The sequence below is a fragment of the Phacochoerus africanus genome, chromosome 14, assembly GCF_016906955.1.
Source record: "Phacochoerus africanus isolate WHEZ1 chromosome 14, ROS_Pafr_v1, whole genome shotgun sequence".
Taxonomy (NCBI): Eukaryota; Metazoa; Chordata; class Mammalia; order Artiodactyla; family Suidae; genus Phacochoerus; species Phacochoerus africanus.
In genome coordinates, this window is record NC_062557.1 from 54,495,849 (window position 1) to 54,510,814 (window position 14,966).

Consider the following 14,966-nt stretch of genomic DNA (forward strand, 5'->3'; position numbering starts at 1 on the left):
ACCCCTTTATTATATCATATTTACCTTAATACTTGCCATAAACTGAAGGTCACCATAAGGATACTTGCAATGGAGATAAGGCAGTTTTGCCTAAGGACTTTTGCCACTGTGTCCGAGGTCTATTATGTCTTTATGGGGAAGATACATGAGTGCTAGAGAGATGCTACCCAGACTGAGACCTTTTCCCTCTTTAATCAGAAGAATTGAAGCAAAATTAGAAAGGGAATACTTTTTTCACCACCTAATGCAGTGTTTTGGAATACTTGACCATGGAAACATGGTCAAGTATTGACCAAAGCATCTTCTGGTGTCACCAGTGGGATGTGTCATGAGCTGTGTGGTTTCTGTGGCTCCACCCCCTCTTCCTGAGCTGGGGGCAGGGGGAACATGACTGGAAGCCTCCATCACTCCCTCCCACCTGATCAGGAGGACGGTGTAGCTCTCATCATAACGGTCACAAAACTGTCAGAGTGACCAAGTGCAGTAACTGATGCATGTTCTTCCCTTTAAAGATACACCTAAACAGCGGAGCTTTGCCCAGGAGGGAGAACATAGCTGCTTCTGTATCCTGGCCAGTGGACAGCCTTGTTTCTGGAATGGACCTTCTCAGGCTCTGGTCCTCTCCACTCACCCTGCCCCGCCAGTCCACCAAAGACCCTTACTTTATAACTGGAAGATGGGAGACAAATGTAGTACTTCTTTTTTAGGGGAGGCAGATGGAGCTTGGGGAATGCTAAAAGATTGCCCTGTAAGTTTTAGCCAACACACGGTAACCTCCGAATTACATTTATGCAGTTCTCTGGCCTCCTGGCTTCCTATTCTAGTGCTTGAACACATAGTGACAACATTTACCAAGCACCTACTGTGTGCACTGTTCTACTGTGCGTGATACCTGCTGTTTACCACTATAGTGGGGGAAAATTATTCTTGCTCTCTAGCAGTTTATAGTTTACTTATCATTATTATTATTATTATTTATTGCCTGCAGAGTGCTGTAGCTTGATGTGGGATCTTAGCTCCCAGACCAGGGATCGAACTTTGGCCACAGCGGTGGAAGCGCTGACTCCTAACCACTAGGCCAGCAGAGAACTCCCTAAACATAAATATCTTGATAGTGACGTCAAGAACATGATGATAGGAGTTCCCACTGTGGCTCAGTGGTAACAAATCCAACTAGGATCCATAAGGATCCCTGACCTCACAAAGTGGCTTAAGGATCCATCCTTGCTGTGAACTGTGGTGTAGGTTGCAGATGTGGCTTGGATCCCATGCTGCTGTGGCTGTGGTGTAGGCTGGCCACTGTAGCTCTGATTCGATCCCTAGCCTGGGAACATACATATGCCACAGCTGCGGCCCTCAAAAGCAAAAAAAAAAAAAAAAAAGATGATGGTGTTTTGAGTTTATGCAGATGTCCCAAGGGTGCCTCTAAAACCACATGGTCTTTCTGGAGGAGGGGGACCTAAATGTGGGTGTTATAGCTGGTGACACACAAAAGGTGATGAGGGAGAAACAGGAGGGCATTTCAAGGGACTAGGATGAATTGCTGGGCAGAGGTGGGGCCGAGGTGTCCAAGCTGGCACAGGGATGGGGGTGGGGCGGGGGGAAACGCCCCTAGCTGGGGAGTGGAGTTCATCAGTCCACCCTGTGGGGGTCGGGGAGCTCTGAGGGTGGAGCATCCTGGGAGAGTTCCCTAGCTTTGAAGGAGAGCCAAAGCCAAGGTCCCATAACCTCCAAGACAGGTCCCTACCCCACTCCAGGAAGCGGGGGCGGGGGGTGACGCTGACATGATGATGCAGCCCTGCCTCCAACCAGCTTCCTGACTTCCCTGGTTCTCCCCACTCCGCCGTCCCAGAGGCACTGTCCTTACCTTGGTTTCTTCTTCCAGCTGCCTCTTAAGCTCCTCCAGCTGCTGGGTGAGAGCTTGCTTGTTCTTGGTTAGCTGTGAGATCAGCACCTCCTTCTCTTCCACTTGGTGGCTCAGCTCCCCTGGCAAACACATGTGGCTCCCGTCAGCATGCCCGTCGCCCTCTCCTGCCTCCTCCAGGGATCCCAGGGCCCTGCCCGTCCTCACCATTTTGGGTCTGCAGTCTTGCTTTCTGCATGTTCAGGTCATGGATCAACTGTGTCTGTTGGTCATCCTTGGCTTTGATTTCATTGAATTGGTCTTCCACAGTCCGGCATACTCTTTCCACGTTACTCTTTATTTAAAGTAAAAGAAAGAAAGAGCCCGGAGTTCCCTGGTGGCCTAGAGGGTTAAGGATCCAACACCCTGACCTTCTGGGCAACCCTTTGCGGGAGGCCTACAGCCTCACATCTGGGGTCATGGCTTTTTCCAGCCCAGCCGAGCAGCCCAAGTGAAGCTCTGAGCATCCAGGAACGCGGGCGACTCTCTAATCCAGGATTGCACTTTCTCTCTCAGGAAGCCTTTTCTTGGAAGTTGCATGCAGAAGCGGGTTTACCACGAAGCTGGTGAAGTTTAGCTTCAGGGGCCTCTTTTGCGTGGGCCCTAGATCATGCAGGGAGCTGTGGAAGATTCTAGATGGGGAGGGGAAGCTGGTGGCAAGCAAGAATGTATTTCTAGGTAGGTGTTTACAGCAAATAGCTGGAAGAGTTCTCAGAAGACAGTGACCGAGTCTCCAAAGCACCAGTCATTTGTCACTTATTTTTCTCATTCTAAGTAAACACTTACTTTTGTATTCGAAATTTTGTGTATATTTTTCTTAAAGAGCCCCTCCTCCTGAATTTTTTGTGCTTCAAGCAGCACAAAACCTGGATCCCCTCCTGCTGTCATGGTAACATCGCACTGGCTGTTCTGCCCAGGGGTTAATATTATGGGCTAAGAAAGTGGGATGGAGGAAACCATACCCAGCAGGGCTCTTGGTGCCACCCATCCATGAGGTCGTTTCCGGAAAATGCCCGGTGGATTGGAAGCTTCCGGGAAAGGCTGGGTGGGTGGTGAGACTTGCATTGAAGCAGGTCTTTGGATCAGGGCTTGGCTGACTCGAATGAAGTTGGGACACCGGGAGCAGGCGGCAGTGGGGAGAAGGTTTCTGTCTAGAACATGCAGTGAGCTGAGGCATTCACTATGCATGCCCCCCGGGCAGGTGGAAGCTGCCGCGCCTTTGCAGAGGCGGCGGGTACCTTTGACTTGGAGACGGTCTCCATGTTGCTGACCATGTCCTCAATCTCCATCTTCAGCTCGCTCTTCTCCTTCTCCAGCTTCTGCTTGACCCTCTGCAGGTTGTCGATCTGCTCCCCCAGCTCGGCCACGCTGTCCGCGTGCTTCTTCCTCAGCGCGGCCACTGTGGCCTCGTGCTGCAGGGTGGCCTCCTCCAGGTCCCGGCGCAGCTTCAGGAACTCGGCCTCGCGCTTCTTGTTCAGCTCGATCTGGGCTGACGTCGCCCCGCTGGCTTCTTCCAGCCGCTCGCTGATCTCCTCCAGTTCCCGGGCCAGGTCCGCGCGCTGCTTCTCGATCTTGCCTCTGAGCGTGTGTTCCGCTTCCACCTCCTCCTCCAGCTCTTCTGTGCGGGCCTGAGGGGGTCACTGGGTCAGGAAAGCCACGCAGCAGCGGGAGGGCAGCAGCCCCCTTTGTGAGGGCCCGGTGGGGAGGAACGGGGGTGGGTGTTACGAAGTCAAGAATACATTATAACACTAAATCCATGGGGGGAAAAAAAAAACCCCAACTTCTCGACAATCTAAATGTCCATCAGTAGGGGAATGGTCAGATCAACCGTGATGGAGCCACAGTCTAGGAGACCATGAAGCAGAAATATGTCCACGCCCGTCTACCGTGGACAACTCCACAGGACACACCGCTGCATGAAGAGAGCCAAGTTGCAGAATGATAGTTTCTATATGATAGGTTTGTTTTGTTTTTTTAGGGCCAGACCCACGGCATATGGAGGTTTCCAGGCTAGGGGGTCATCTAATCAGAGCTGCAGCTGCCAGCCTACACCACGGCCACAGCAATGTGGGATCCGAGCCGCATCTGTGACCTACACCAGAGCTCTCGGCAATGCTGGATCCTTAACCCTGTGCGATGCCAGAGATCAAACCTGAATCCTCATGGATACTAGTCGGCTTGTTAACCAGTGAGCCACGACGGAAGCTCCCACATGATAGTATTTTTAATGTATATTTTTCAGTATAGATCATATACATACATATGCATATATTTTATGTAGAAGTTTATATATACATATATTGGATATTCTTGTTCCTTCATTTTTTTGTGTGTATATATATATCTCCTATATATTTTTTCCTTTTTTAATTTTTACGGCTGCACTTGCAGCATATATAAGTTCCTGGGCTGGGGTTGAAGTGGAGCTGCAGCTGCAGGCCTACACCACAGCCACGGCAATGCTGCAGCTTGCGACAACACTGGATCCTGAACTCACTAAGTGAGGCCAGGGATTGAACCTGCATCCTTGTGAACACTGAGCCGCAACAGGAACTCCTATATATATATTTTTTTCTTCAAGTCTTGAATAGTACATAAATCCATAACCAAAGGTCCAGGAGGATGCACAGAACCTCCGAGAAGATGGAAGGGCGCTGGGCTTAGGGGTGGTGGTCAGGACACACTTATCAATCATATTTAGCCTTGCTGGTGCTATTTTAATTATTTTAAAGAAAGATCTATGTGATCATGAGAAAATTGGAATGTTAATTTCCAAAAAAAGAAAAAAAAAAAAGAAAGAAAATCAGGAGAAGGACAAGACATTCTCTCCAGCTTCCAGAAACGGGAGAGAAGCAGCAGCGAAGGGCACGCGGGGGCAGGATCAGGAGGCGCTGGCACAGGGATTTCCAGGGTTCCCCCGGTGTTGACCCTTTACCTGCAGTTCTTTAATCTTCTTCTGTAGCTGCAGACTGTGAACTTGTTCGTCGTCAATCTTGGTCTGCAACTGACTGATTTCAAACTCCTTCCTGCAGAGAGACACGTATGGGTGTTTAAAACCACGGGCCGCGGGAAACACGAGCCTCTTAAAGCACTCAAACCCCGAGGTGAAACCCAAAGTGCTACTTCTTCAGTCTCTCCTCCGCTTGCTGCTTGTCGTTTTCCAGATCCACGAGGGATTCCTGGCACATCTTCAGGTCTCCTTCCAGCTTCCTCTTGGCTCGCTCCAGGTCAGCCCGCAGTTTCTTCTCCTGCTCCAAGCAGCCCTCAAGCTGGGGAGACAAGGGCACAGGATGGGGATGCTGCTGGGAGATGGGTTCGCCTCCCAGCCAGGGCAGCGTCGCTCCCTCCCACAGGCGGGACTGCCCAGCTCTGGCGCCCCCCACGCCCCCACGCTTCCCTCCTCCAGCAAAGGCTGGATCCCTCAAAGGCCTCCAGCTGCTGCATGCTGCCAAAGCCCCCCTGGCCTGTCCCCGGCCGTGTTCCCAGTGGGAACATGGTGCCTGGAGGTGCCCGCGCTTGTCCAGGCCAGACCCAGAGGGGCTTCTGCGGATGAGCGCCGCCCCAGCTGTGTGCGTGAAGGTCTAGATCACGCCGCATCACTCCTCTCCCCCGCTCAGCACACACAACCATGGGGAGACCGGCAAAGAACGAGTGTGTGCGTGTGTGTGTGTGTGTGCACGAGCACAGGTGTGGGTGTGGGAAGAGGAAGTGTCGGGGAGGAGCACACCTGCTCTGGCCTCAGGACCCTCACAGGGGTCTGGAAATGTTGTAGCCATGATGGGAGCGAAACCTGAACCCTTCAAGCCTGGCTCTCACGTCCAGAACAAAAATGTAACGTGCCAGGGGGAAATGGTAATTTTTGTGGCCACTGATGGAGCTCACTTTTAACAAAGGTAGAACAGGATTGAAGCTTTTAGAAGCAGAAGGACCTACACCTGGATGCTAGTGGTGATGGTGGTGGTTGTAGTGACATTAGCATCTTGCATTTTACTGGACCCTTTGTGCCTGCTGAGCTTTCCGTGCAAACCCTCTGAGGGAGGGCTAATCGTATCTGGTTTCGCAAGGTGGAAGCTGAGGCCTCCCGAGTTTACGTGGTTCACTCAACATTCCAGGCGCTTTTGGAATGGGCTGAGATCTGAGCTCGGGATTCTGACTCCAGAGTCGGCCCCCTCCACCCCTGCGTCCTGTGTAGATCCTGCCTCGCCTGCACTTCCGCAAGCAGTCAATCAGCGTGTAGTGTGAAATATCCTCACGTCATCTGCTTGCTGCTCCAACTTGACGTTTATTTTGATCAGACCGTTGACTTTGTCTTCTTCCACCTGAAGATCATCCAGTGTTTGCTGATGGGCTTCCTGCAGAGATTTCTTCTCTTTGGTCAATTTGGAAAGGTTTCCTTCCAGCGCTGTCATTTCTTCAGAAAGATTCTTTACCTAAGAGAACACCAACACCGATTGACTGTTTCAACAGTCATACCAGACGCTTCCAGAAAAGGCTCTTGATTCTTTTTTTTTTTTTTTCCTTTTCCTTTTTTGGCTACAGCTTCTTTGCCTCCCCAGCAGGTACTCAACTGTGTTGGCTGCATCACCCTGAAATTAGAAGCCTCTGGGTGTTTTAAATTCCACTGGCCTATCACAGAGCCTCAAAGACTCCTATTAGGATGCTTCCTTTAAGGCACACTGATAAATGCAAAAATGCTACCTCTAAAAGACAACACATCCGTGGGGATTTATTTATTAGCTGACTGGGGTTTGGAATGAGGCAGGAAAGAGAAGAGGAGGCCCGGGTGCTATGCGAGAAAACCCAGAACGGGGTCCTGGGTGCTGGGAAGCAGGACAAGGGCACCCACTCTGGAGCTTTAAGGCATCCTAGTGAAATTTTTTCCATGGACAACACTCTTCCAGATCCGAGGTGGTTCATTCCTGACCTGCAGGCTGAATCTGGCCACAGACACGTTTTCTTTAGTCCACATAATAGTTTGCAACTTTTGAACAAGCTACAAACATTGAAAAAAGTGAGATTTCACATAATATCTGGATGTCTGGTTTCTCAAGGAAAATTGGAAGCTCTGGCCGTGCTGGGTTTACATCCTCGCCTGGCGACAGTTGGCTGGCATGGAGTCCCGTGCCACCTGTGGACAGGGCAAGTGCTCTCCAGTTTGCCACAGTCCTCACCCCTCCCCGCTGTCTCCCCCTCCCCTCCTGGTTGTCTATCTGACACTGACTCGAGCTCTTTCACACCTCGTCAGTCTCGTCTCTGGGTCTGCCTCATTGGAAAGCATCTCGATGTGAATCATAGATTGCTTTTCTCACCTACGTTTGTGAATTGGATGCTCTTTTGTGTGCATGTAATTTTAGTCTACAGAAACGGCCTCCTGCTCTGTTTCCTTTCCTTCCTTTGTTCCCACACTCAGCACTGGGTCTTTTACATCCACCTTGTTGCCCCGACGGCTGCCCCAACCCTGCTGTGCAGCCTCTGCATTCACCTCTCCTTCCCCGACGGGTGGACCCTGATCCTGCCTTCAGCGCCCCGTCTCCCCCAACCACAGGCAATGCTGACGTGGACGCCTCATGCACGGCCCCTCGGGACCTGGCAGGAGAATTCCCTGGGCCACACTCACGACAGAATCATCGCGTTGAAGGATATGTGGATTCCTAGTTGAACGGAGAAGTTCCGGATGGTTTCCCCCAGGGCTGCACCAGTCTACACTCTCCCAGTGAAGAACAAGGGTCCCTCTCCCTGACTCCCTGCCAATTCCAGGGCTGGTGCAGCTTTCCGCCGCCTTCGCCGCCTGCCTGCCCCATCATCTGCCGGCCCCGCAGGCATGTTTGTTGGCTCCCCTGTGCCAGGTGCTTCCCCTGGAGGGTCTCTTGCTTTGTGGAGGAGGGGTGGGCTGGGGGTGTGTGGGGCAGCCAGGCAGGCAGCAGGGGCACAGAGAAGAGCCCACGTGGTGGAGACCAGGGCAGGGGCCGAGTCACTCCCCCTCACTTCCGGGCAATGGGGGCAACCAGGCCCTCTCCCCGCCTCCGCCTCGCCGGCCGGGCGGGCCCACCTTGTTCTCCGTGGCGTGCTTCTCCTTCTCCACCTTGGCCAGCGTCAGCTCCAGGTCATCGATGTCCCTTTTGAGGGAGGAGCACTTATCCTCCAGGTTCCTTTTCTTGGCAACCAGCTCAGAGTTCACCTCCTCCTCCTCTTCCAGCCTCTCGTTCAGCTCCTTCACTTTGGCCTCCAGTTGAATCTTGCTTTTGATGAGCCCCTCACACCGCTCCTCGGCGTCCATCAGATTTTCTGTCTCCTAAAAGAGCCAGATTGTTATATGTTTTTTTTAAAAAAAATTTTACTGAAAAAAAAAAACAAACCAAAAAAAAAAACCAAACAAACAAACAAAAAAATGGAGTTCCCGTTGTGGCGCAGTGGTTAACGAATCCAACTAGGAACCATGAGATTGCGGGTTCGGTCCCTGCCCTTGCTCAGTGGGTTAACCATCCGGCGTTGCCGTGAGCTGTGGTGCAGGTTGCAGATGCGGCTTGGATCCCGCGTTGCTGTGGCTCTGGCGTAGGCCGGTGGCTACAGCTCCGATTGGACCCCTCGCCTGGGAACCTCCATATGCCACGGGAGCGGCCCAAGAAATAGCAAAAAGACAAAAAACAAACAAACAAACAAAATTTTACTGGTGTATAGTCGGCTTACAATGTTGTGTAAGTTTCAGGTGTGCAGCAGCGTGATTCGGTTATATGTATAGTTAAATAGTTTTATATATATATAGATATATATACTTGTTTCAGATTCTTTTCCGTTGCAGGTTATTCAAAGATAGTTCCCTGTGAGTAGAGTTCCCTGTGCTTACAGTAGGTCCTTGTCGGTTGTCTCCTTTAGGTATTGCAGTGTGTATATATTAATCCCAGCCTCCTAAGTTATCCCTTCCCCAGTGCTTCCCCTTTGGTAACCATGAGTTTGGTTTTCAAATCTTTGAGTCTGTTTCTGCCTTGTGAATAAGTTCTTCTGTATCACTTTTATTAGATTCCACATAGCAGTGCAGATCGGTTTTGTTTTTGTTGCTTTTTAGGGCTACACTCGCGGCATATGGAGGCTCCCAGGCTAGGGGTCCAATCAGAGCTGTAACTGCCAGCCTACACCACAGCCACAACAACACTGAGCAAGGCCTGGGATCGAACCCGCCACCTCATGGTTCCTAGCTGGATTTGTTTCCGCTGCGTCACAACGGGAACTCGTGTAGATCATTCTGTTTTGATCAGCCCCTTGACCAACCCTAGGAGGGAGGGGCTCTGCTCTCTAGGAGCCCATCATCTGGACCCAAGCCAAGGAATGAGACACACACAGACACAGACACACACACACACACACACACACACACACGTGTGCATGTGCATACTTATAGATCATCCACTTTTTAAAAAACCACTAAGGACATTGTCCACTTAATAGAAGTTCACCTGAAATAATCTCAAGCAGAGGCGTTCATGGCATTCACAAAGCCTCTGCAGATTTGCCATATTTGGATGCCCAGCCATTTCCCTCCTCCTCCTACCGCGAGTCGGAAAAACAACACGTCTACACAGTGTGATCAGGGGGTAACTAGTATTTCCACTAAATGACAACCTTTCAAAACTCTCAACAGGGAAGTGTTTCCTGTGTCTCCTTAGCCCTGCCTCCTTGAGCCGCAGAACAGAAAACTCAAAGTAGAAATAAGTGGCTAGAAAATTGACAGAACACTGTAAACCAGCTATGATGGAAAAAAAATAAAAGTCATTAGAAAAAAAAAGAAAAGATATAAGTGGCTACATACATACCTGTCCCGGAAGACTCTGTAACGAGTCCCTTGGACAGGCTGAGATCAGCTAGCGATGGCCTTAAATGTGGCCAGGCCATATCTTCTCCTGCCAGAGCCTTCTAAGAGCCGGACACACAGCTCAGGGTAATCAGCAAAAAGAGTCCAGCAAGAAGAGCCTCTGTGTTTATTTTATTTTATTTTTTTTAGGGCTGCACCCACGGCACATAGAAGTTCCCAGGCTAGGGGTTGAACTGGAGCTGCAGCCGCTGGCCTACACCACAGCCACAGCAACATGGGTCTGTGACCTACACCACAGCTCACCGCAATGCCTGATCCTTAACCCACTGAGCAAGGCCAGGGATACAACCCGCATCGTCATGGATACTAGCTGGGTTTGTTAACTGCTGAGCCACGACGGGAACTCCAGCCTCTGTGTTTATTGAACTTTGCTGTGTCCTGGCATTTTACATGCATGAACTCACCCAGTCCTCCTAACAACTCTATTAGGTGGGTACTCCTACTGTGCCCATTTAATGGATGAGAAAACTGAGGCACAGAGAGGATACATCACCTGCCCCAGGGCACACAGCCACCAGGTGGAGGTTCTGGGATGCAAACCCAGAGATCTGGTTCCGAACTTGTTCTTGTGCCCACTGGGCATGGGAAAGGGTTCATAATTGCCGCCCATACTGATCAGGAACGTGAAAAGGGGAGAGGAGATGCTGTAAAGGAAGCGTTGGGGCTTATTTGAAAGTGGCAAAGGAGCATCGTCCTGACTCAGCAAAATGAGATGGTTACTGGGAGTTCCCGTTGTGGCGCAGCAAAAACAAATCCCACTAGGTACCGTGAGGTTGCGGGTTCAATCCCTGGCCTTGCTCAGTGGGTTAAGGATCCAGTATTGCCATGGGCTGTGGTGTAGGTTACAGACATGGCCTGGGTCTGGCATTGCTGTGGTGTAGGCGGGTTGCTACAGCTCTGATTCGACTCCTAGCCTGGGAACCTCTATATGCCTTGGGTGTGGCCCTAAAAAAAAGCCCCCTCCCACCCCAATGAGACCATTACTCTGCCAGAGTGTTACATACTGGATATATGATATCATTTTCCCTGTATCGTTGATTAAAAAAAAAATGCATCTTTTTTCGTTTTGTCTTGTTTTTACGGTTATGCCTGAGGCATGTGGAAGTTCTGGGGCCAGGGATCGAACCTACACCACAGCAATGACCCTAGCTACAGCGGTGACAATGCCAGATCCTTAACCCACTGCACTTCCAGGGAACTCCAAAAATGCATATCTTTAAAGCATTTTTAGAGTATAGTCATTTTCTCCAAAATCACATATAGAAAACTACTCTACTTTGAATAGCATGATTTAATTTTAGTGATTTACTTTTCTTTTTTTATAAGATTTTGAAAAAAACCTGGTGCATTCCTGACAGCTTTTTATTATGATGACAGACACATCCCCCTCATGCCCCCAGCAAAATCTGTCTCTAGCCATGAAGCCAGGGCCAGCCTCCTTGTAGCGGTGGGGTAGTGATGCAATACCCTGTAATCCCACTGGGTGGCACCACTGTCTCTTAAATGGACACCGATGGGGCCTCTTGGTCTCAGGAAGACACTTACAGACTGGACCTGCAACTGGAGGTCATTCTTTTCCTGGAGCAGGGTTACCATTTTCTCCTCCAGCTCCTTCCGGCGAGCCTCAGATCTGGCCAGTTCTTCCTTGGTTCTCTCAAAGTCCTCCTTCATGGTGGCCATCTCTTTCTCCGCCTCCGCGCTCTTGAGCAGGGGCTTAATTTTGAAGAACAGGTTCATCCAGGGCCAGTGCTTGACGTTCATGAAGGCTCGGATGTTGTACTGGATGCAGAAGATGGAGTCCCTGTGCGTCGTTAGGACTGGGGTTAGTGGAGCACAGCAAGGCCCAGTCTCCACCAGCCCCCTGGGCCCCCGGGGTCCAAGACCTTCCCCCTTCCAGCAGGTGGGAACAAGATACAGCCAAGCTGAGCAGATCCCGAGGACGCCAGAGCCTCCCCTGCAGGTGAGGAGCAGAGGAAACAGCACGTGCAAAGACTGGGAGGTGAGAGACAGCAGGGAGCTGCGGAGGGTCTCCCCTCCACTTGGCCTCCACCCTCCCCACCCTATTGAAAATGCTCAGCCTAAGCCTGTCAGGGGCCTCTAATTACATGGCAACGAGCATCTTTCATCCCTGTTTTATCAGGTCTTTCTCCCACATTTGAATGGTTAACTCTTGACTTTTCGAAACGCCTTCTGCCTTTGAAACAGTTTTCCTGTTTCACTGTATTTTGTCGTATGGGTTCCTGCATCCTGCTTAAGGGCTTTTCGTTAATTGATTTTATTCGCGTATGGTTGGTTGACAAGGTTGTGTTAACTTCTGCTGTCCAGCAGGGGGTTCCGTTATACAGATATGTTCTCTTTTATCTCGTTTCCCCTCGTGGTTTATGACAGGATATTGAATGGAGTTCCCCGTATTCCACGGCAGGGCCTTCCTGTCTGTCCGTTCTATACATAGTAGTTTGCACCTGCTAAGCCCAAACTCCCAGTCCAGCCTGCCCCGTGCTTCTGTGTCGATGTCCACCCAGGACCCATCTCCAGCCCGCTCGGGCCACCCCCAGACTCTGGCCTTCCTAGGATTTGTCTTTTTCCCCAATTTAGATTGTAGCCTCTGTCCCAGAGACACCAACACCGCCTCCGACTCTTTGTCCTCCGCCGCTTCATATCACAGCTCACATGAACCTGAAAACCTGCTTCTCTTTCCCCTAAACTGGCCCCTCCTCTGAGATTTTTTTCCATTTCCGTGCTGGCTTCCTCTCCCTTCACCGAGCTAGATGCCTGGGAGGCACTCTTGCCTAATACGTGCAGGTGGCCCCTTGTGGCAAGGACGATGCCGGGGAATCTAGGAGAATGGGCCTCCAACAGATGCTCACCTTGAAATGCCCACACAACCACCACCTGCCATTCCTTCCACTGAATTATTGAAGGAATGAGACCCTTAAAGTTGCCTCCCATCCCTCCCGTCCTCCCTCCCTCCCCATTTATTTCTGAATTCAGGTCCGTGTCACCTTTTATTTGGGCTTCTGCTACAACCTGGCCTTGGCTCCTCTTGTGCCCTCAGGCCTGCTCTCCTTGTAGGAGCCAGGGTTACCTCTCTGAGCATCAAAGCCCCCTCTTGTCACCTCCATGGCTCCCCATCGACCAGAAGATTTAACCTGGGCTCTTTAACGTGGCATGTGGGGACCTCCGCTATCTGCCTGGCCCTCCTTGCTCCAAACGCAGGGACCTGCTCATCGGTCTCCCTCTTAGGCCGCCTCTTCTCAGGCCATGCAGAGCCTCCTTCAGAAAGTTCTTTCTTTTTGGAACTCCTGTTGTGGCTCAGTGGTTGAGGAACCCAACTAATACCCATGAGGATGTGGGTCCCTGGCCTTGCTCAGTGGGTTAAGGATCCAGCTGTGCCACAAGCTGCAGTGTAGGTCGCAGATGTGGCTGGGATCTGGTGTTGCCATGGCTGTGGCTGTGGACTGTGGCCGCCGGCTATGGCTCCGATTCTACCCCTAGCTTGGGAATTTCCATATGACACCTGTACGGCTCTAAAAAGACCAAAACAAACACACACACAAAAAAGCAAACTAGCCAAGCGTGTGTCTGCTTCCTGTTTCTCCGAGGGCTCCCCAGCTCATTTCTGTATCCCCAGCACCAAGCTTAGGCTCAGGAAATGCAAGTTAAAGGGACGACCGAGGACATTCATATCCCAGGACTGAAAGCAGAAAGTGGTAACCAGCTCCAAGACTGGGGGGGGGGGTCTGCATCACCTCCGCTCCAGCATCTTCTTGAACTCCATCCGCATCAGGTACCCCCGGCACACGGCCTGCGTGCGTGTCATCAGGGTCACCAGCTTCTCGTCCCTCATCTCCTCCAAGAGTCCCAGGAGCCCAGCTTTGAAAAACACCTGCGTTAAAGGAGCGATGAGCCCTGCTTCATCCTTAGCGGGTGTTCGTCCCCGGCCCCTAGAGACTGTTTCTGCCTAATTCCAACCTCAGACCTCAGAGCTCTGGGCTGCCAGCAACAGCCACCTGGCTCTTGGGACATGGTTTTTGGAGGCTCTGGTCTCCTCAGCAGCCCTTCCTCTGTCCGGTCCCAAAGTATGTTCCAGGCCCCACCAGCCCACGGGGACCAGTTCTGATGGAGTTCAAGTGCAGGAAGCATGGATGGTGGGGCAGGAAAGTAACCCCAGGTGTAATTGGGCCACGATTAGGAGAGACCCACAGACATCCCCCCTCCTGCCCCCCCATCTCAGGAGGCTGGTCCCACCCTCGGGGCCCCTCCCCCACCGCCCACACCAGCAGAGTGTGTCCCCGCCCCGGGATATTCCCAGGAAATAGGGCCAGGGCAGCAGGCTCCTCCCTGGTGGGGATCACGCTCCCCTGGCCTTTTCCAGGATGCGGAGCTTTGGAGTCAGGGCGAGATGTACCCTTGTCCTTTGTCACCGCTGTCCACGTGACCTCGAGCAAGTTTCTTGCCCTCTAGGAACCTCTGTTTCCTCCGCCTCCTTGGCCCCGTTGGGTTGTTGGGAGGGTTCAGTGAAATGGGTAGAGAAGGCGAGTCCCAGGGCTGCGCAGAGCGCGTGTGCTCGGTAAACGGTGATTATTTTGGCTGGTTCTGGTCCTCAAGTCCTCCCTGCGCCCGGAGCCCTGTCTGTGTTTTCCCACCTCCCCGTTCTTCCTCAGGCGCTTTCTCTCTGCTCCCATCCTTTCTTCTATCCCTGGTGGGGCTGGGCTTCCCATGAAGCCTCTGGACCCTTAAAACCAGCGCGGAGGCAGAGCGTCCTCTGCCTGGACATGGAGTTCCCTTTGTCTGGGCGAGTGGGCGAGGGATGGTCAGGCTGCCCGGAAGGGGCAAGAAGCCCCTTCCCCTCATGGCTCGGGAGCAGCAGGGCTGGGGGTTACTCGCAGTGGGCGTGGCCCCAGCCCCACCTTTGCCCTCACCTTGGTGTGGCCGAACCTGTACTGCTCCCGGTCCACGTCGATGGAGTTGAGAAGCTTCTCGGAAGCGTTTTTGCTGTCGATGAACTGGCCCTCTGGGATGGCGCTGGCGTTGAGGATTCGGTACCTGAGGAGGGAGGTAGGGGGTGTGCTGCTGTTGGTAGAAGGGCCTCTGGCCACTCAGCTCTGGGCAGAGCCTGGAGGGTGCTCAGCCCTGCTGTTTCTTTCCTTCCTTTTTTTACATTGAGGTTTTGTTGATTTACAATGTTGTGTTAAT

At 51.9% G+C, this 14,966-nt stretch overlaps 1 protein-coding gene across 1 annotated transcript in view; it reads right to left on the reverse strand.

Annotated features, from left to right (window-relative positions):
• MYH13 (myosin heavy chain 13) overlaps positions 1-14,966 on the reverse strand; it is a 62,809-nt gene that overhangs the window by 13,392 nt on the left and 34,451 nt on the right. Inside the window, exons 19-28 of the mRNA XM_047756828.1 lie at positions 14,693-14,816; positions 13,520-13,656; positions 11,316-11,571; positions 7,953-8,195; positions 6,157-6,333; positions 5,027-5,172; positions 4,839-4,929; positions 3,142-3,531; positions 2,072-2,198; positions 1,868-1,986 (exon numbers count right to left, since the gene is read on the reverse strand). Coding sequence (XP_047612784.1) covers positions 1,868-1,986; positions 2,072-2,198; positions 3,142-3,531; positions 4,839-4,929; positions 5,027-5,172; positions 6,157-6,333; positions 7,953-8,195; positions 11,316-11,571; positions 13,520-13,656; positions 14,693-14,816 — 1,810 coding nt within the window. The remainder of the gene's footprint in view (positions 1-1,867; positions 1,987-2,071; positions 2,199-3,141; positions 3,532-4,838; positions 4,930-5,026; positions 5,173-6,156; positions 6,334-7,952; positions 8,196-11,315; positions 11,572-13,519; positions 13,657-14,692; positions 14,817-14,966) is intronic.